Raw genomic sequence first — 20984 nt, forward strand, 5'->3', positions numbered from 1 at the left:
CATCAGGTCCATGGTCGTCAACAAAAATCTTCAAAAAATGTCTCCTGCGTAAGGACACACAAGAGTTGATGTTCAGAAAAACACACTTAAATAAACTACACATCGCAGAGGAAGCGCAAGAAGGCCGTAATGGCCCCCGACTCACCATGCTCCCTAACAAGGCCTGCATACCTTGGTGCAAATTCCCTCATCCTAGCGAAAACTGAAACGAAGTCGCCGCCCAATATTCGCTGACAGTCCGCAAAGATATCCGCACCGCCGGCGGATGTAGGGGCACCAGACGGTGCCGAGCGCGCGCTTGGCCGAGCAGCGGACGCGTAGGAAAGTCCTCTCACCCTATTCGACCTAGACATATCCCTATTCCTGATCTCCTCTCTCTTCTCTGCCATCCTGGCAACCATTCTTACACGAATGGGACATTCCCTCGAGCCAGCAGTATGGCCCTCAACACCACAATTCACACAACTCACTTGCACCACCTCATACCTCGTAACCCTTCCCGTCTCCGGATCGGTAACCTCCTTCCCTTCCAAATCCCTGGGCGGAACCGGACACGCCCCGCGTTCATGTGGTTGGCTGCATTTACAGCAGCGAAATGGCAAACCGCAGTTGCCGGACACATGGCCATACCTTTGGCAATTATAACATTGGACGGGATCACGGGCCCTGTCCCTACGGAAAGTGACCCTGCAATGCAACATCCTTTTCACCCCATAGAGGAGACCCAAATCGGTGGACCTGCCCACCCTAAGAAGCCACAAGTTCCCCGAAAGGTTAACCAAACCCCGCACATCGACCGGGAACCCAAGGCCGCCCAAACACTCCTCGACCTCCTCCTTAGAAAATTCCCCAGAAAGCCCCTCAATAACGACGGAATAGGGCAACAAATCCTTAGGCGTATGGGTGGTGAATTTATACCGCCTCTCCTTCAACATACTCTTAATCTTCTCAAAGGAATTTATACCCCTTACCCTCAAACTTATGCAACTTTTTCTTACCAATCTGATGGTGAAGTCCTTCGTGTTCAGGGATCTTGACACAATCGTGCATAACTCTCTTACACCTACATCATAAACCATAAACGCAGGCATGGTTCCGTTGTCTTCTCTATTCACGGTGGCCGGGTGGCCCGTAGCAGGGGTCTTCACAGCTGGGGGGACAGCATTCTTCTTCACTGCCGGTATCTTCGGTATAGCACCAGTCTTTGCAGGTTGCGCAACATCTCTCAACGGGGGCGTCTCTTCATTCTTCTTCTTCTCTTTCGGAATTCGCTTGGCCTTTACCAGGGAGAAGGCTCCATCGTTCAACGCAGTGCCGGGGTTTTCGGCTACCCCGGCCGACAAATCATTCGTATCCATATCCTCGACTGAGATATGGACGCCATCATCAGCTGAATTGCCAGCAGCTATGCCCTTTGTGGTGTGGGCACTAGCTGAAGCAATATGTGAATTCATGCCCTTTGTAGCTTGGGCAACAATCACTCGACCATCAGAAGCATTACTAAAATTTTGCTTTGCACTGGCCATCAATGCCATTTCCATTTCGGCCATTTTCGTTCGTAGGGCCAAAATTACAGCCCCATCTCTGCGGGCATTCTCCTCAAGGCGTGCAATCGTTGCCTTGAGTTCATCCACCAAGCATCCCATCTTTAGGCTCTCGTAAATGTCGCTATCAGACTTCTTCTTTCTTCGCTTGCGACTAGCCTCATCCATTTTTTGGATGACCTCGTTGACCGTCTCATTCTTTGGCTTCTCTGCATCCTCTGCCTCTTCAATTTCTTCTTCTTCTTCTTCGTCATCCCTTTTCTCAGGCTGACCTTCCATTTTAACACCACAATCACTGACCAGTGGCCCACAAAAATGTTCAAATTTGCCAACCACTGTAGGTTTTTAATATTTCTTTTATGTTTATTTACAAAAAATCACTTTTTGCCAAATCAAGTTCGTATCTTGAGTCTATGATCTGCCACTCAACGACTATTGCTTCTTTGCTGCTTTACCACTGGCTTTTGGAGGCATTTTCACTTGGTTTTTTTTTTTTAAGTCACACAAACACTTTTAACACTGTTCACGATTTTGTGTGTTTGATGGCTTACTCGGAATATTTAAACCATTTCATGCACAAGATATTCAGGTAGACGAAAACAGTCGCTATGTTTACGAAAACAACCCTCTAAAATTAGCTACACGTTGGATCCGAAAGTATAAATACTGCAGTTCATGCTGCGAACTAATATCATTTGTGTTTCAGTGCTAAGTGAAGTGAATTAAAAAAAAAAATAACTAAAAATGTCTGGTCGTGGTAAAGGTGGCAAAGTTAAGGGAAAGGCAAAGTCCCGTTCCAACCGTGCTGGTCTTCAATTCCCCGTCGGTCGTATCCATCGTTTGTTGCGCAAAGGCAACTATGCTGAACGTGTTGGTGCCGGAGCTCCAGTTTACTTGGCTGCTGTCATGGAGTATTTGGCCGCTGAAGTTCTTGAATTGGCTGGCAACGCTGCTCGTGACAACAAGAAGACAAGAATTATCCCCCGTCACTTGCAATTGGCTATCCGTAATGACGAAGAATTGAACAAATTGCTGTCCGGTGTCACCATTGCTCAAGGTGGTGTATTGCCAAACATCCAAGCTGTTCTCTTGCCCAAGAAGACCGAAAAGAAGGCTTAAATTATCTACGAGCATCAAAGAAAAAATGTAAATACAGGCCATCGTATAAATCAACAACAATCCGTCCTTTTCAGGACGACAAAAATTTTTTTAAAAGAGAAAAAACTATATCAAACCTTATTTTATCAAGAAAATTTACTTAAAAAATAGTTTTAAATAATAAATAAAATTTTAATTGTAGTTAAATTTAAAAAATATTTTTTGGTCGATTTTTTTTTTCAGTGGATTTGGTAATTTGCTAGCAATTTCGTTATTCGAAATTTCCTTAAACAATCCTGTTTTAGGCGTAAATACAAAAAAATCTGCCATCTATTGTTTATAGGTAAACATTTTCAAATATGTTTACATCTTATCGACTATTGCAGGTCTTTTAATATACATGTCATAATTATCAGTTATCAATTATCATGCATCAACATTTCGCCTATTTGCATACATTAACATAATAAGAATTTAGTTTTATCGACCCTACTCAAGATTATCGGCATTTAATAGGATCAATGTTACCATTAGGGTACTGTAAAAACTATTTATTTTACATTTGAATATCACATGGTAATCATTGTTCATTTTCTGATGCTGAAAAAAATTGGCATATGTAATAACAAAACATCGAAACGAAGTATCTACGATCGTCCCTCTTCGTACATTTGTGACAAAGTTAGCAGCTCCAAGCAAAGGAAACATTTAATGGTAGTATATGCGTGCATTTTGGTATCTGTGTGTATGTATGCTTTTTAGTGTTGTATACCATCGTTTCATCGTATTGTTCTAATGGCGTCGGTTTTAGTTTCGTCATGTATGTATGTATATTATAGAAGCTACATTTTGGCCGACGGCAAATTGAAAAATGGTAATATTTATTTTCAAATAAATTTTATGTATTTTTTTTTAGTAAAAATTTATAACAAGATATATCTCTTTTTAAATATGTTTTGTGGTCCTGAAAAGGACCGATTGTTTTAGTTTTAAAGTTCTTAAAATTTTCTCCAAAATAGCGTCAAGATAATGTTTAACCGCCGAAACCGTACAAAGTGCGGCCTTGTCTCTTCAAAGCGTAGACGACATCCATAGCGGTGACGGTTTTACGCTTAGCGTGTTCAGTGTAGGTGACAGCATCACGAATAACGTTTTCCAAAAACACCTTCAGGACACCACGGGTTTCTTCGTAAATCAATCCAGAGATACGCTTTACACCGCCACGACGAGCCAAACGTCTGATTGCAGGCTTGGTGATACCTTGGATGTTATCACGCAACACTTTACGATGACGTTTAGCGCCACCTTTTCCCAAGCCTTTGCCACCTTTACCACGACCAGTCATTTTTTCACTTTTTAAATTAAATTCACTTCACAAGTTATGCACAAGAACTAATACTTACCATGGATTCATGGATTCATATTTATTTTCCAATTCACTTAAAATTATTTTACATTTCCATTGTAGTCCTATATACATATAATACTCAACATGCTTATTCTACATTTCTCTGAGTCTATAATAATTCCAAATAAATTCTAGCAAGGCCAGCCCAGCCGATTTACCATAAGTATCTATTCCCGAATGCACGGATACATTAAATCCTCCCCGAAAAAATGGAAAAACAGGGAATGTAAAACCTACTATATAAAACCTAAGCTAAACTATCACTAACTAAATCTAATAAAACCAAAACGAATAAAAGAAAGAAATGCGTCCATCGCAATAAAAGCAAAATAAAATAAAATAAAATGAACAAAATCATAAAGCTATATACATCTCCACAACTATCTACACTATTTACAATCAGACCACAGGCACCCACTGTGCCGTGGCGTATACCATATCATCCATGCCATATTGGCGGAATCTCCTGTGGTAGAAAAGGGTACGTCCCTCCGAGTCACAAAAATGCATTTAATTCCCATCAGGAGCCATGCTCAAACCAAGGCCGAACAGCGCCTGCCTTTTCTCAGCATCAGAGTTCAGTCCCCTGAAGGTCTCAGCGAACCCAGCAATCTTGGCCATGTATACATGGAAGTCCTGTCCGAACAGCCGTCTACACTCCGCATTGAAGAAGCCCATTGCCTGAGCCGCCCTCTGCGCCGTCTCATTCCTCATTCCAACTGGGGTGATCGTTGGAGAATTCACATGCCTGGCAACGTTGGCATAAGAGCCCGCGGTCATCCTTGGTGGTGGTGGCGCCGGAGCCAGCACCTGGGCCCTCTTTGGAGGCGCCATGGTCACTTTCCTCTCTTGCATGCGCTGGAGTACTTCCAGGCGCTTCGGGCAATTCTTGTCGCTGGCCATGTGTCCGCTAGCCTTACAATTAGCGCAATATAGAGGGGCAACAGCCGCCCTGACAATCTCCCCTGTAGCCGGATCCTTGGATAAGGTCCCTTCTCCCCCGGCCTCGGCCGATGGCACACTGCACTCTCCTGGTCCGTGTGGAGATGCGCATCGCACGCATCTGTGCTCCATGCTGCAATTGGCCGCAACGTGCCCGAACCTCTGGCAGTTATGGCATTGGGTAACCCCTCCTGCTTTGTTCTTCACCATGTCTATTCTGCAGCCCAGTATGTATCTTTGCCTACGGAAAGCCTTCACATCGGAATCCTGGCCTAATTGTACGATCCATCTGTCGTACATGAGTTTCTTTATGACCATATCGCAGATCTTGATGCCAGTCGCGTCCAGGAAGGCCTTTAAATCCTCTACGTCATAGGTGCTAGACAAACCAGAAAGCATTATCGTATATGGCCTCATATTCCTCGGTGTGAAGGTGTAGAAGGACGTACCCTCTCCTATCAAATATTGCTTGACCCTAGCGTGATCTTCCAGTCTCACTAATTTAAGAACAATCATGTTCCTATTCTTTATATCAATATTAAAGAGATCATGTCCTAAAAGCCCCTTAAGACCTGACATGAATGTCTTAACATTTACCCCATAAACCTTCACTATAGGTGGGCTGACCTTACCTGATCCAACGGTCCTTCCCGCATCCGTGTTCGAGTCAGCGCCTCTGTTCCTGGTAGTGGTCCTCTGGTGATTCAAGGTTGTTGTTGTCATAGTTGTTGATGACTTTCCATTATTAGCTTGGGTCGTTTGTGGCTGCTTCTGTGTGGTCTTGCGAATAGCCCCTTTTGACATGTCTACAGTCGCCGGCGGTGCGACATCATCCTCTTCCATCAACGCTGCACCGAGGTTTTCGGCTACCTCGGTGGACCATTCGGTTATAGCCTTACTACCAGATGTAGCTATGGTAGTGCTGTCATAGTTGGTTGCTGTTGGCTGCAATTGGTGCATGGCAGCTTTAGTGGTGGTGCTGGCAGCAAGCCAGTTTGTCGTAAATGTACTACCAGATGTAGTGGTGGTAGTAATATCATTGTTGTTTCTTGCTGACTGCGATTGGTGTACAGTAGCCTCAGTAGTGATGTTAGCAGCAGCAACGAAACCAGATCGTGTGCCTTCAAGCTGTTCAATTTTACAGCGCAGCGTCTCCACAAGAGCACACTGTGCTTCCATTCTAGCAATCAAGTCCTGATTCCGCGCTTCAAGATTTCTATTCGCTGTCTCAAGCCTCTCAACGGCAAGTTGCAATTTCATGGCGTTATAGCTGGAATCGCCATCAGAACCATGGCCCTTCTTCCGCTTCCGCATTTTTGAATCTTCCTTGTCAGATTCAATTGACGATTTAGCCAAATCCATGGGGTGGCCGTTAAAATCAGTATTTTGCTGTCGCCGACAGTCGTTCTCATTGGGTCGTCGACCGCCAATGTCGTCATTGTGGTTGCCAGACATGTTATTGGCACTGCCTTCCAGTGTCACATTCGATAAATTGGCCGGAATATTTATCTCATAAGAGAAATTCTCGGCCGACACTTTAATCGTTTCCACCTTCTCCTCTATCTTAAAGCAATTGCTTTATCTCACTTCACTTGTTCAATTATTTACTGCACTTCACTTGGTGTTGTCACCACGGCTGCTCAGCCAATAATACTTAATACTTACCATGCTGCGATACCTCATATTTATACAAAATCCGCTCTGAATTTACTACATACACATACGCTTCGATCTATCTTCGGGGTTGTTCGTATACACTTCGTGTGTACAGATACAAATGTTGAAGCATATACGCAGCACACACCCTTATTGGAAACTGTAGCCCGCCAAATTTTTTCTATAAATATCGGGAATCGCTCCGTAAGGCAACTATTACAGTGTTAACAGTGTTTGTGTGCATATCGTGAAGTGAACTAAAAACCTCTAGTGAAAAATGGCTCGTACTAAGCAAACTGCCCGTAAATCTACTGGTGGCAAAGCCCCTCGTAAGCAATTGGCTACCAAAGCTGCTCGTAAGAGCGCACCAGCCACCGGTGGTGTTAAGAAGCCACATCGTTTCCGCCCTGGTACCGTTGCTTTGCGTGAAATCCGTCGCTACCAGAAGAGTACTGAGTTGTTGATCCGCAAATTGCCTTTCCAACGTTTGGTTCGTGAAATTGCCCAAGATTTCAAGACTGACTTGCGTTTCCAGAGCTCTGCTGTCATGGCCTTGCAAGAAGCTAGCGAAGCCTACTTGGTCGGTCTCTTCGAAGATACCAACTTGTGTGCCATCCATGCCAAGCGTGTCACCATCATGCCCAAGGATATCCAATTGGCCAGACGTATTCGTGGAGAACGTGCTTAAATTATTGACATTTTAAAAGCCAACTTTTTTTTACAAAAACAATCGGTCCTTTTCAGGACCACAATATTTTTATAAAAAAGAGAAAAAAATTTATTCAAAACTTACACCTTTTTATTTTTATTAAAATAAATAAATATAGTCTTTTTTTGGGGATGGAAAAATACACTATTTATATTAAAAAAATTTTTTTCTTTTCTATGCGTTTTACTTTTGGTAATATTGGGTTTCAAAACATGGAGCGAAATCAAAAACTTTTTTTTAAAAAAAAATTATTTAATTTACTTTTTATGTTAAACTGAAAATTTTTATTTTCTATTAGCAACAGTATATTTGCTGTTATTCTTTTTGCAAAATTTGATTTTTCGTAGTAGCTACATAACAAGAATGAATGAAGATAAAAACAGGCAGGCCAATACATTCGAGAGAATTTTAACCTTAAATAGATAATTTAGATACATTGAATATAAATTTTTTCTGTATTTTTTATTATTTTTAAACAAATGATATTTTTTGCTATTCTAAAAACTGTTTTAAAAAGAATAAAATAGTATTTTAATATTTTAAATTATTAAAGGGAAATAGATTTCGTTCGGTATGCAACTGTTCTACATTTGCTTGCTTAGACAAGGGCATTTTTGAATTTGTGTTTAATTTCCAAAAAAAAATTATATATTTTTTTAAATTTGTGATTGCAACAATACATTGTTTAGAATTTACATTTTTAAATTTTTTATTTAGTTTCAAGTCCACTTTATATAGAAAAAAATATTTTATAATAAATGCAATAGAGCTCACCGCACATTTTGCATAGCCAACGACGTTGGTATAACATAGCATCGTAATATTTTAGACTTTTCGTAACAAACGTACACTTTTTACAAATTATGTAACATTTTAATAGAAATCTATCATTTCTATAATATTTTATGATAAAATTTTCCTAAAACATTTTTACATTAGAGCTTTCAAATTAATTTGCAGAAAAACTTTTATTCATGGAAAATACGCCAATATGGTGAATTCAACTGTCATAGACTACATAATAAAATCGATTATTTCACTATGAAAATCATCCAAATTTTCACTTTTTTTTACACTTCTTTCAAGAAAACATATCAAGATTCCATACTAAATTTTTATAAAAACCAATTTTCAATAAAAATTGGAAAATTTTTATAATTTAGTTACAATTTTATCATAACATTTTTATAAACTTTCAACTCAAACCCTTATAACTCGGTAACGCTTAAAGATAATTAACTCGGATTTTCTTTAATGATTAGCTGGATATCTCTACTAGAAGAATTGTATAAAAAATAAAAAGAAATTGTTACTATCTCATCGTAAAATGAATAATTCTGTGAAAACTTTTGTAAAAATTTTTATTCGCTTCCACACAACGTTTCGCAAAATTTCGTAGTTGACTACTATGTACTTCTCATAATTTCGATGTACCCAGCCATCACTAGTCTAAAGGTTGAAACCATATTTTCAACCAATCAGCGTACACCAGTAGTGAGTGTATATTTACAAAGTGTTAAAGTGTGTTTAAAAAGAAAAATATAAGTGAAATCATGTCTGACGCCGCCGTTGTTGAAGCCACCGCATCTCCAGTCGCCGCTGTTGAGAAAAAGGCACCTAAGAAAGCCGCTGCCAAGGCAAAGAAACCCTCTGCTGCCCCAAGCCATCCACCAACCCAACAAATGGTCGATGCTGCCATCAAAACATTGAAAGAACGTGGTGGTTCCTCATTGCCTGCCATCAAGAAATACTTGGCCAGCACATACAAAGTTGATGCTGTAAAATTGGCCCCATTCATCAAGAAGTACTTGAAGAGCGCTGTTGCTAGTGGAAAATTGATCCAAACTAAAGGTAAGGGTGCCTCCGGTTCATTCAAATTGTCCCCATCTGCCTCGAAGGAACCTAAAGCAAAGAGCGCTGAAAAGAAGAAGAAGGTCCCAGCCGGTGATAAGAAAAAGAAGGCAGCAGCACCCAAAAAGGCAGCCGGTGAAAAGAAAGCCGCTGCAAAGAAGCCTTCCGCTGCTAAAAAGACCGCCGAGAAGAAGAAGACCGAAAAGGCCAAGGCTAAAACTGCCAAAAAGACAGGTACAGTTAAAGCTAAACCCGCAAAAACAGCCGCCAAAGCATCAGCCACTAAACCAAAGGCACCCAAGGCAAAAACCACCGCTGCCAAGCCCAAAAAGGCTGCCGCAGCAAAGAAGCCAGCTGCCAAGAAGACCGCCGCTAAGAAGTAATTTTTCCATGCAAAATTACTTATCATGTCAAAATGATTATTTTCGATATTCGAAAGCAGTATATCTAACAGCCCTTTTCAGGGCTACAAAAAAATTTTTAAAAAGAGACCAAATTTAACTCAAACAATTTTTTAATTACCTAATAAATACTATGTTAATTTTAAGGGAAAAGCTAATCACAGCCCTTTTCGTAGCTGTAAAACATCTGTTGAAATCTTTTAATACCATTGTTACCTAATATGGGAATACATTACCCTTTAAGGAAATTTAAGTAATCACATGTTAAATGGGATTTTTTCCGCAACTGGATTAACTGTTTCACTTAGGGTCATAAACCAAAGCAATTACTAAGAATTATGAAAATCACTTAATGTTAAAGAAAATCTCATTTAGCATACCTAACCAATAAGAGAGTGGCGTACAATATTCCCTTCAAAAATCGCACTTAGCATACCTATTTCATTCTTTACGAGCATACCTACCCATAGATCTCGCGTACAAACGCATAAGTCCACATATACATCTCTACACCATTTCACGCTAACATACTAGTATACATCCCTAAAAAATTTAGTATCAACACACACGCTCACATATACTCGAACATCAATACAACGTTGCATACCGAGTGTTTGAGCATAAGAGCAATATGTGTTGATCATATTACTGTAGATGTAGATGGTGCTAAGCAAGGAGGGCAATATTAGAGTATGGGTAGTATACATATTTTATTTTAAAAAAGTAATAAGGGCAATGTGAGGGTGAGTGGTAGATATATTTTTTCTTTAAATTTGTAAATATAAATTAATTTTAGTTGAATAACGAATTAAGTCTCTTTTTTAATTTATTTTGTGGCCCTGAAAAGGGCCTTTGATGTTGTAGGGAAAATATTGTACGACGAAATAAGTATGCCATTTACTTGGAGCTGGTGTACTTAGTAACGGCTTTGGTACCTTCACTGACAGCGTGCTTAGCCAACTCACCGGGCAATAATAGACGGACGGCAGTTTGGATTTCCCGACTGGTGATGGTGGAACGCTTGTTGTAGTGAGCCAAACGGGAGGCTTCGGCGGCGATACGTTCAAAGATATCGTTGACGAAACTGTTCATGATGCTCATGGCCTTTGAGGAGATACCAGTATCGGGATGGACTTGCTTCAACACTTTGTAAATGTAGATAGCATAACTCTCCTTACGCTTGGTGCGTCTCTTGGTCTTGTCACCCTTAGTGATGTTCTTTTGGGCTTTGCCGGCCTTCTTTGCTGCTTTACCACTGGCTTTTGGAGGCATTTTCACTTGGTTTTTTTTTTAAGTCACACAAACACTTTTAACACTGTTCACGATTTTGTGTGTTTGATGGCTTACTCGGAATATTTAAACCATTTCATGCACAAGATATTCAGGTAGACGAAAACAGTCGCTATGTTTACGAAAACAACCCTCTAAAATTAGCTACACGTTGGATCCGAAAGTATAAATACTGCAGTTCATGCTGCGAACTAATATCATTTGTGTTTCAGTGCTAAGTGAAGTGAATTAAAAAAAAAAATAACTAAAAATGTCTGGTCGTGGTAAAGGTGGCAAAGTTAAGGGAAAGGCAAAGTCCCGTTCCAACCGTGCTGGTCTTCAATTCCCCGTCGGTCGTATCCATCGTTTGTTGCGCAAAGGCAACTATGCTGAACGTGTTGGTGCCGGAGCTCCAGTTTACTTGGCTGCTGTCATGGAGTATTTGGCCGCTGAAGTTCTTGAATTGGCTGGCAACGCTGCTCGTGACAACAAGAAGACAAGAATTATCCCCCGTCACTTGCAATTGGCTATCCGTAATGACGAAGAATTGAACAAATTGCTGTCCGGTGTCACCATTGCTCAAGGTGGTGTATTGCCAAACATCCAAGCTGTTCTCTTGCCCAAGAAGACCGAAAAGAAGGCTTAAATTATCTACGAGCATCAAAGAAAAAATGTAAATACAGGCCATCGTATAAATCAACAACAATCCGTCCTTTTCAGGACGACAAAAATTTTTTTAAAAGAGAAAAAACTATATCAAACCTTATTTTATCAAGAAAATTTACTTAAAAAATAGTTTTAAATAATAAATAAAATTTTAATTGTAGTTAAATTTAAAAAATATTTTTTGGTCGATTTTTTTTTTCAGTGGATTTGGTAATTTGCTAGCAATTTCGTTATTCGAAATTTCCTTAAACAATCCTGTTTTAGGCGTAAATACAAAAAAATCTGCCATCTATTGTTTATAGGTAAACATTTTCAAATATGTTTACATCTTATCGACTATTGCAGGTCTTTTAATATACATGTCATAATTATCAGTTATCAATTATCATGCATCAACATTTCGCCTATTTGCATACATTAACATAATAAGAATTTAGTTTTATCGACCCTACTCAAGATTATCGGCATTTAATAGGATCAATGTTACCATTAGGGTACTGTAAAAACTATTTATTTTACATTTGAATATCACATGGTAATCATTGTTCATTTTCTGATGCTGAAAAAAATTGGCATATGTAATAACAAAACATCGAAACGAAGTATCTACGATCGTCCCTCTTCGTACATTTGTGACAAAGTTAGCAGCTCCAAGCAAAGGAAACATTTAATGGTAGTATATGCGTGCATTTTGGTATCTGTGTGTATGTATGCTTTTTAGTGTTGTATACCATCGTTTCATCGTATTGTTCTAATGGCGTCGGTTTTAGTTTCGTCATGTATGTATGTATATTATAGAAGCTACATTTTGGCCGACGGCAAATTGAAAAATGGTAATATTTATTTTCAAATAAATTTTATGTATTTTTTTTTAGTAAAAATTTATAACAAGATATATCTCTTTTTAAATATGTTTTGTGGTCCTGAAAAGGACCGATTGTTTTAGTTTTAAAGTTCTTAAAATTTTCTCCAAAATAGCGTCAAGATAATGTTTAACCGCCGAAACCGTACAAAGTGCGGCCTTGTCTCTTCAAAGCGTAGACGACATCCATAGCGGTGACGGTTTTACGCTTAGCGTGTTCAGTGTAGGTGACAGCATCACGAATAACGTTTTCCAAAAACACCTTCAGGACACCACGGGTTTCTTCGTAAATCAATCCAGAGATACGCTTTACACCGCCACGACGAGCCAAACGTCTGATTGCAGGCTTGGTGATACCTTGGATGTTATCACGCAACACTTTACGATGACGTTTAGCGCCACCTTTTCCCAAGCCTTTGCCACCTTTACCACGACCAGTCATTTTTTCACTTTTTAAATTAAATTCACTTCACAAGTTATGCACAAGAACTAATACTTACCATGCTGCGATACCTCATATTTATACAAAATCCGCTCTGAATTTACTACATACACATACGCTTCGATCTATCTTCGGGGTTGTTCGTATACACTTCGTGTGTACAGATACAAATGTTGAAGCATATACGCAGCACACACCCTTATTGGAAACTGTAGCCCGCCAAATTTTTTCTATAAATATCGGGAATCGCTCCGTAAGGCAACTATTACAGTGTTAACAGTGTTTGTGTGCATATCGTGAAGTGAACTAAAAACCTCTAGTGAAAAATGGCTCGTACTAAGCAAACTGCCCGTAAATCTACTGGTGGCAAAGCCCCTCGTAAGCAATTGGCTACCAAAGCTGCTCGTAAGAGCGCACCAGCCACCGGTGGTGTTAAGAAGCCACATCGTTTCCGCCCTGGTACCGTTGCTTTGCGTGAAATCCGTCGCTACCAGAAGAGTACTGAGTTGTTGATCCGCAAATTGCCTTTCCAACGTTTGGTTCGTGAAATTGCCCAAGATTTCAAGACTGACTTGCGTTTCCAGAGCTCTGCTGTCATGGCCTTGCAAGAAGCTAGCGAAGCCTACTTGGTCGGTCTCTTCGAAGATACCAACTTGTGTGCCATCCATGCCAAGCGTGTCACCATCATGCCCAAGGATATCCAATTGGCCAGACGTATTCGTGGAGAACGTGCTTAAATTATTGACATTTTAAAAGCCAACTTTTTTTTACAAAAACAATCGGTCCTTTTCAGGACCACAATATTTTTATAAAAAAGAGAAAAAAATTTATTCAAAACTTACACCTTTTTATTTTTATTAAAATAAATAAATATAGTCTTTTTTTGGGGATGGAAAAATACACTATTTATATTAAAAAAATTTTTTTCTTTTCTATGCGTTTTACTTTTGGTAATATTGGGTTTCAAAACATGGAGCGAAATCAAAAACTTTTTTTTAAAAAAAAATTATTTAATTTACTTTTTATGTTAAACTGAAAATTTTTATTTTCTATTAGCAACAGTATATTTGCTGTTATTCTTTTTGCAAAATTTGATTTTTCGTAGTAGCTACATAACAAGAATGAATGAAGATAAAAACAGGCAGGCCAATACATTCGAGAGAATTTTAACCTTAAATAGATAATTTAGATACATTGAATATAAATTTTTTCTGTATTTTTTATTATTTTTAAACAAATGATATTTTTTGCTATTCTAAAAACTGTTTTAAAAAGAATAAAATAGTATTTTAATATTTTAAATTATTAAAGGGAAATAGATTTCGTTCGGTATGCAACTGTTCTACATTTGCTTGCTTAGACAAGGGCATTTTTGAATTTGTGTTTAATTTCCAAAAAAAAATTATATATTTTTTTAAATTTGTGATTGCAACAATACATTGTTTAGAATTTACATTTTTAAATTTTTTATTTAGTTTCAAGTCCACTTTATATAGAAAAAAATATTTTATAATAAATGCAATAGAGCTCACCGCACATTTTGCATAGCCAACGACGTTGGTATAACATAGCATCGTAATATTTTAGACTTTTCGTAACAAACGTACACTTTTTACAAATTATGTAACATTTTAATAGAAATCTATCATTTCTATAATATTTTATGATAAAATTTTCCTAAAACATTTTTACATTAGAGCTTTCAAATTAATTTGCAGAAAAACTTTTATTCATGGAAAATACGCCAATATGGTGAATTCAACTGTCATAGACTACATAATAAAATCGATTATTTCACTATGAAAATCATCCAAATTTTCACTTTTTTTTACACTTCTTTCAAGAAAACATATCAAGATTCCATACTAAATTTTTATAAAAACCAATTTTCAATAAAAATTGGAAAATTTTTATAATTTAGTTACAATTTTATCATAACATTTTTATAAACTTTCAACTCAAACCCTTATAACTCGGTAACGCTTAAAGATAATTAACTCGGATTTTCTTTAATGATTAGCTGGATATCTCTACTAGAAGAATTGTATAAAAAATAAAAAGAAATTGTTACTATCTCATCGTAAAATGAATAATTCTGTGAAAACTTTTGTAAAAATTTTTATTCGCTTCCACACAACGTTTCGCAAAATTTCGTAGTTGACTACTATGTACTTCTCATAATTTCGATGTACCCAGCCATCACTAGTCTAAAGGTTGAAACCATATTTTCAACCAATCAGCGTACACCAGTAGTGAGTGTATATTTACAAAGTGTTAAAGTGTGTTTAAAAAGAAAAATATAAGTGAAATCATGTCTGACGCCGCCGTTGTTGAAGCCACCGCATCTCCAGTCGCCGCTGTTGAGAAAAAGGCACCTAAGAAAGCCGCTGCCAAGGCAAAGAAACCCTCTGCTGCCCCAAGCCATCCACCAACCCAACAAATGGTCGATGCTGCCATCAAAACATTGAAAGAACGTGGTGGTTCCTCATTGCCTGCCATCAAGAAATACTTGGCCAGCACATACAAAGTTGATGCTGTAAAATTGGCCCCATTCATCAAGAAGTACTTGAAGAGCGCTGTTGCTAGTGGAAAATTGATCCAAACTAAAGGTAAGGGTGCCTCCGGTTCATTCAAATTGTCCCCATCTGCCTCGAAGGAACCTAAAGCAAAGAGCGCTGAAAAGAAGAAGAAGGTCCCAGCCGGTGATAAGAAAAAGAAGGCAGCAGCACCCAAAAAGGCAGCCGGTGAAAAGAAAGCCGCTGCAAAGAAGCCTTCCGCTGCTAAAAAGACCGCCGAGAAGAAGAAGACCGAAAAGGCCAAGGCTAAAACTGCCAAAAAGACAGGTACAGTTAAAGCTAAACCCGCAAAAACAGCCGCCAAAGCATCAGCCACTAAACCAAAGGCACCCAAGGCAAAAACCACCGCTGCCAAGCCCAAAAAGGCTGCCGCAGCAAAGAAGCCAGCTGCCAAGAAGACCGCCGCTAAGAAGTAATTTTTCCATGCAAAATTACTTATCATGTCAAAATGATTATTTTCGATATTCGAAAGCAGTATATCTAACAGCCCTTTTCAGGGCTACAAAAAAATTTTTAAAAAGAGACCAAATTTAACTCAAACAATTTTTTAATTACCTAATAAATACTATGTTAATTTTAAGGGAAAAGCTAATCACAGCCCTTTTCGTAGCTGTAAAACATCTGTTGAAATCTTTTAATACCATTGTTACCTAATATGGGAATACATTACCCTTTAAGGAAATTTAAGTAATCACATGTTAAATGGGATTTTTTCCGCAACTGGATTAACTGTTTCACTTAGGGTCATAAACCAAAGCAATTACTAAGAATTATGAAAATCACTTAATGTTAAAGAAAATCTCATTTAGCATACCTAACCAATAAGAGAGTGGCGTACAATATTCCCTTCAAAAATCGCACTTAGCATACCTATTTCATTCTTTACGAGCATACCTACCCATAGATCTCGCGTACAAACGCATAAGTCCACATATACATCTCTACACCATTTCACGCTAACATACTAGTATACATCCCTAAAAAATTTAGTATCAACACACACGCTCACATATACTCGAACATCAATACAACGTTGCATACCGAGTGTTTGAGCATAAGAGCAATATGTGTTGATCATATTACTGTAGATGTAGATGGTGCTAAGCAAGGAGGGCAATATTAGAGTATGGGTAGTATACATATTTTATTTTAAAAAAGTAATAAGGGCAATGTGAGGGTGAGTGGTAGATATATTTTTTCTTTAAATTTGTAAATATAAATTAATTTTAGTTGAATAACGAATTAAGTCTCTTTTTTAATTTATTTTGTGGCCCTGAAAAGGGCCTTTGATGTTGTAGGGAAAATATTGTACGACGAAATAAGTATGCCATTTACTTGGAGCTGGTGTACTTAGTAACGGCTTTGGTACCTTCACTGACAGCGTGCTTAGCCAACTCACCGGGCAATAATAGACGGACGGCAGTTTGGATTTCCCGACTGGTGATGGTGGAACGCTTGTTGTAGTGAGCCAAACGGGAGGCTTCGGCGGCGATACGTTCAAAGATATCGTTGACGAAACTGTTCATGATGCTCATGGCCTTTGAGGAGATACCAGTATCGGGATGGACTTGCTTCAACACTTTGTAAATGTAGATAGCATAACTCTCCTTACGCTTGGTGCGTCTCTTGGTCTTGTCACCCTTAGTGATGTTCTTTTGGGCTTTGCCGGCCTTCTTTGCTGCTTTACCACTGGCTTTTGGAGGCATTTTCACTTGGTTTTTTTTTTAAGTCACACAAACACTTTTAACACTGTTCACGATTTTGTGTGTTTGATGGCTTACTCGGAATATTTAAACCATTTCATGCACAAGATATTCAGGTAGACGAAAACAGTCGCTATGTTTACGAAAACAACCCTCTAAAATTAGCTACACGTTGGATCCGAAAGTATAAATACTGCAGTTCATGCTGCGAACTAATATCATTTGTGTTTCAGTGCTAAGTGAAGTGAATTAAAAAAAAAAATAACTAAAAATGTCTGGTCGTGGTAAAGGTGGCAAAGTTAAGGGAAAGGCAAAGTCCCGTTCCAACCGTGCTGGTCTTCAATTCCCCGTCGGTCGTATCCATCGTTTGTTGCGCAAAGGCAACTATGCTGAACGTGTTGGTGCCGGAGCTCCAGTTTACTTGGCTGCTGTCATGGAGTATTTGGCCGCTGAAGTTCTTGAATTGGCTGGCAACGCTGCTCGTGACAACAAGAAGACAAGAATTATCCCCCGTCACTTGCAATTGGCTATCCGTAATGACGAAGAATTGAACAAATTGCTGTCCGGTGTCACCATTGCTCAAGGTGGTGTATTGCCAAACATCCAAGCTGTTCTCTTGCCCAAGAAGACCGAAAAGAAGGCTTAAATTATCTACGAGCATCAAAGAAAAAATGTAAATACAGGCCATCGTATAAATCAACAACAATCCGTCCTTTTCAGGACGACAAAAATTTTTTTAAAAGAGAAAAAACTATATCAAACCTTATTTTATCAAGAAAATTTACTTAAAAAATAGTTTTAAATAATAAATAAAATTTTAATTGTAGTTAAATTTAAAAAATATTTTTTGGTCGATTTTTTTTTTCAGTGGATTTGGTAATTTGCTAGCAATTTCGTTATTCGAAATTTCCTTAAACAATCCTGTTTTAGGCGTAAATACAAAAAAATCTGCCATCTATTGTTTATAGGTAAACATTTTCAAATATGTTTACATCTTATCGACTATTGCAGGTCTTTTAATATACATGTCATAATTATCAGTTATCAATTATCATGCATCAACATTTCGCCTATTTGCATACATTAACATAATAAGAATTTAGTTTTATCGACCCTACTCAAGATTATCGGCATTTAATAGGATCAATGTTACCATTAGGGTACTGTAAAAACTATTTATTTTACATTTGAATATCACATGGTAATCATTGTTCATTTTCTGATGCTGAAAAAAATTGGCATATGTAATAACAAAACATCGAAACGAAGTATCTACGATCGTCCCTCTTCGTACATTTGTGACAAAGTTAGCAGCTCCAAGCAAAGGAAACATTTAATGGTAGTATATGCGTGCATTTTGGTATCTGTGTGTATGTATGCTTTTTAGTGTTGTATACCATCGTTTCATCGTATTGTTCTAATGGCGTCGGTTTTAGTTTCGTCATGTATGTATGTATATTATAGAAGCTACATTTTGGCCGACGGCAAATTGAAAAATGGTAATATTTATTTTCAAATAAATTTTATGTATTTTTTTTTAGTAAAAATTTATAACAAGATATATCTCTTTTTAAATATGTTTTGTGGTCCTGAAAAGGACCGATTGTTTTAGTTTTAAAGTTCTTAAAATTTTCTCCAAAATAGCGTCAAGATAATGTTTAACCGCCGAAACCGTACAAAGTGCGGCCTTGTCTCTTCAAAGCGTAGACGACATCCATAGCGGTGACGGTTTTACGCTTAGCGTGTTCAGTGTAGGTGACAGCATCACGAATAACGTTTTCCAAAAACACCTTCAGGACACCACGGGTTTCTTCGTAAATCAATCCAGAGATACGCTTTACACCGCCACGACGAGCCAAACGTCTGATTGCAGGCTTGGTGATACCTTGGATGTTATCACGCAACACTTTACGATGACGTTTAGCGCCACCTTTTCCCAAGCCTTTGCCACCTTTACCACGACCAGTCATTTTTTCACTTTTTAAATTAAATTCACTTCACAAGTTATGCACAAGAACTAATACTTACCATGTTCAATTCAATTCAAATATAACGCTTTATTTCTAAATTCATATTTGCATGTAACAGAGGCGCTTACTGATAAATTCTTAGAACTACTATCTCCTTGCTAATGCGATCTTGAGTACTCTACATTAAATTCAATTGTACTGCGTTCTTAGGCAACAGTTACTACATACATCAAAATGAAAATTAAAATTCAAACAAAAACAAAAAGTTAGACCCAAAAAATAGATTTAAAAAGGCCAAGGCAGCTTTCCAATTAATATATAACTTAATTCTATCAACTAACCTATACTTAAGACTAACTATGTACACTATTTACAATTGTTGCAGTCACCATCCCTACTGCGTAGGATCATAGACCAAGTCCCTTAGACCATAAGAGTCAGCTCTCCGATGATAGAAGAGGAGACGCCCATCAACATATAAATGCCCTGCCTCTTTGAGTGCGGGCAGAGCAGCAGTCGGAAGATGTTTTTTCCTGAGAACGAAGTCTAGGTCCACAATTCGGCACACAGAGTCTGCAACAAGTCCATTATCAAGGTCCTGGCATTTTTCTATAAAATCAAGGGCACAGCCCATAAGGAACACATCTATCCTTCGATCCCCATACTTGTCATAAACAACCCTTGACGCCGGATATCTGAAGATGCCATTCCCATCGGCGACAGCCCTAAGGCCCAAACAACGCCATAGGACACGCCTCTCCCAGGCCCTAAACCTCTCCATCTGACACGACGATATGTCATACCACACGGGGAATGCATGCGCCAACACCGGCCTGACCACCTGTCTATATATAAGAAGGCGAACCTCTTGAGATAGACCACCCCGCATCCGTAAAAGACCACCATATGCAAAATACGCCCTATTCGCCCTATCCAGAACATGATCAACATGTCTCGCAAAAGTGAAACGAGAGTCGAATACCACCCCCAGGTATTTCATCGTATCCGCCACGGAGATATCCTCGCCCCCAATTGAGAGGCGGGGTCTGTATCTCCTAAAATTAGGGAACGTTACCCCCGGTCTCCCTCTTACCACCAGTGCCGAGCACTTACCCACATTCAACCTAAGTCTCCACCTCATATAGTAGTGGTGGAGTTCCTCCAAGAAGGAGTTCATCGCACCACCCACAGTAGACGCCCTTACCCCAGAAAAAGCAAGAAGTACATCATCGGCATATGCCAACAAGAGGCCACCAGGAGGCGGATCCGGAACATCGTGGACAAAAATATTAAACAAAATCGGTCCAAGTAGGGACCCCTGAGGAACTCCAGCGATCACCTGTCTCTCCGAAGAGAGTCCTCTATCCACCCTCACCCTGAAGGTCCTACCCGTCAGGAAGCTCGCCACCAGTCTACAAATCCGACGATCAATCCCGATTGATCGAAGCTTGTAGATGACACCGTCATGCCAGACAGTGTCAAACGCCTTCGCGAAGTCGAGTCCGACCGCAATCGTGCCACGTCCCCGGTCGAGACCCTCAGTCACATAATTCGCAAAAACCGCGAGTGCATGTGTGGCTGAGTGCCCCGACCGAAAGCCAAACTGGAAGTTCTTCAGGACTCCCCTATCCTCAATGAAATCTGTGATCCTAGCGAGCAGAAAGGACTCAAATAATTTGCCAAAAACAGAGAGGAGTGACACCGGCCTGTAACTGGAACAACGAGCCGGGTCGGAGCCCGGCTTCAAAATAGGGACAACCATCGCCCTCTTCCAGGCAGTTGGAAAATACCCCACGTTGAGACAATGGTTGAATAGCACAACCAGGAAAGAGTGCACCACATCACCAGCCCTCTTCAATGCCACATCCGGAATCCCATCAAGGCCAC

The 20984-nt window shown here is 39.1% G+C and overlaps 5 protein-coding genes across 5 annotated transcripts; 3 read left to right on the forward strand and 2 right to left on the reverse strand.

Annotated features, from left to right (window-relative positions):
• Positions 1-6919: 6919 nt before the first annotated feature.
• LOC131996384 (histone H3) lies at positions 6920-7336 on the forward strand. The gene has a single exon (XM_059366018.1). It carries the CDS (start codon positions 6926-6928, stop codon positions 7334-7336), a length of 411 nt encoding a protein of 136 aa, XP_059222001.1. The 5' UTR covers positions 6920-6925.
• A 1574-nt stretch (positions 7337-8910) lies between these two features.
• LOC131995557 (histone H1-like) lies at positions 8911-9534 on the forward strand (the record flags this gene model as incomplete). The annotated part of the gene is made up of 1 exon (XM_059364312.1): positions 8911-9534. A coding segment is annotated over exon 1 (624 nt), but the record flags the coding sequence as incomplete, so codon positions are not given.
• A 972-nt stretch (positions 9535-10506) lies between these two features.
• LOC131995926 (histone H2B.1/H2B.2) lies at positions 10507-10881 on the reverse strand. The gene has a single exon (XM_059365244.1). The coding sequence runs from the start codon at positions 10879-10881 to the stop codon at positions 10507-10509; it is 375 nt and encodes a 124-aa protein (XP_059221227.1).
• Positions 10882-12536: 1655 nt separating this feature from the next.
• Positions 12537-19097, reverse strand: LOC131996117 (histone H4-like). The gene is made up of 2 exons (XM_059365568.1): positions 18816-19097; positions 12537-12848 (listed from the first exon to the last, which is right to left on the reverse strand). The coding sequence occupies exons 1-2, from the start codon at positions 19095-19097 to the stop codon at positions 12537-12539; spliced, it is 594 nt and encodes a 197-aa protein (XP_059221551.1).
• Positions 13169-13585, forward strand: LOC131995548 (histone H3). Its single transcript, XM_059364291.1, has one exon. The coding sequence runs from the start codon at positions 13175-13177 to the stop codon at positions 13583-13585; it is 411 nt and encodes a 136-aa protein (XP_059220274.1). The 5' UTR covers positions 13169-13174.
• Positions 19098-20984: the final 1887 nt, after the last annotated feature.

Source organism: Stomoxys calcitrans, chromosome 3, assembly GCF_963082655.1.
Source record: "Stomoxys calcitrans chromosome 3, idStoCalc2.1, whole genome shotgun sequence".
In the NCBI taxonomy this organism is placed as follows: domain Eukaryota; kingdom Metazoa; phylum Arthropoda; class Insecta; order Diptera; family Muscidae; genus Stomoxys; species Stomoxys calcitrans.

Coding starts and splice junctions, on each gene's coding strand:
- LOC131996384 (XM_059366018.1), top strand. CDS start 6,926: ATGGCTCGTACTAAGCAAACTGCCCGTAAATCTACTGGTGGCAAAGCC.
- LOC131995926 (XM_059365244.1), bottom strand. CDS start 10,881: ATGCCTCCAAAAGCCAGTGGTAAAGCAGCAAAGAAGGCCGGCAAAGCC.
- LOC131996117 (XM_059365568.1), bottom strand. CDS start 19,097: ATGACTGGTCGTGGTAAAGGTGGCAAAGGCTTGGGAAAAGGTGGCGCT. Junction 12,849..18,815: donor TCTACGCTTTGAAGAGACAA/GGCCGCACTTTG, acceptor AAAAGTGAAAAA/ATGACTGGTCGTGGTAAAGG.
- LOC131995548 (XM_059364291.1), top strand. CDS start 13,175: ATGGCTCGTACTAAGCAAACTGCCCGTAAATCTACTGGTGGCAAAGCC.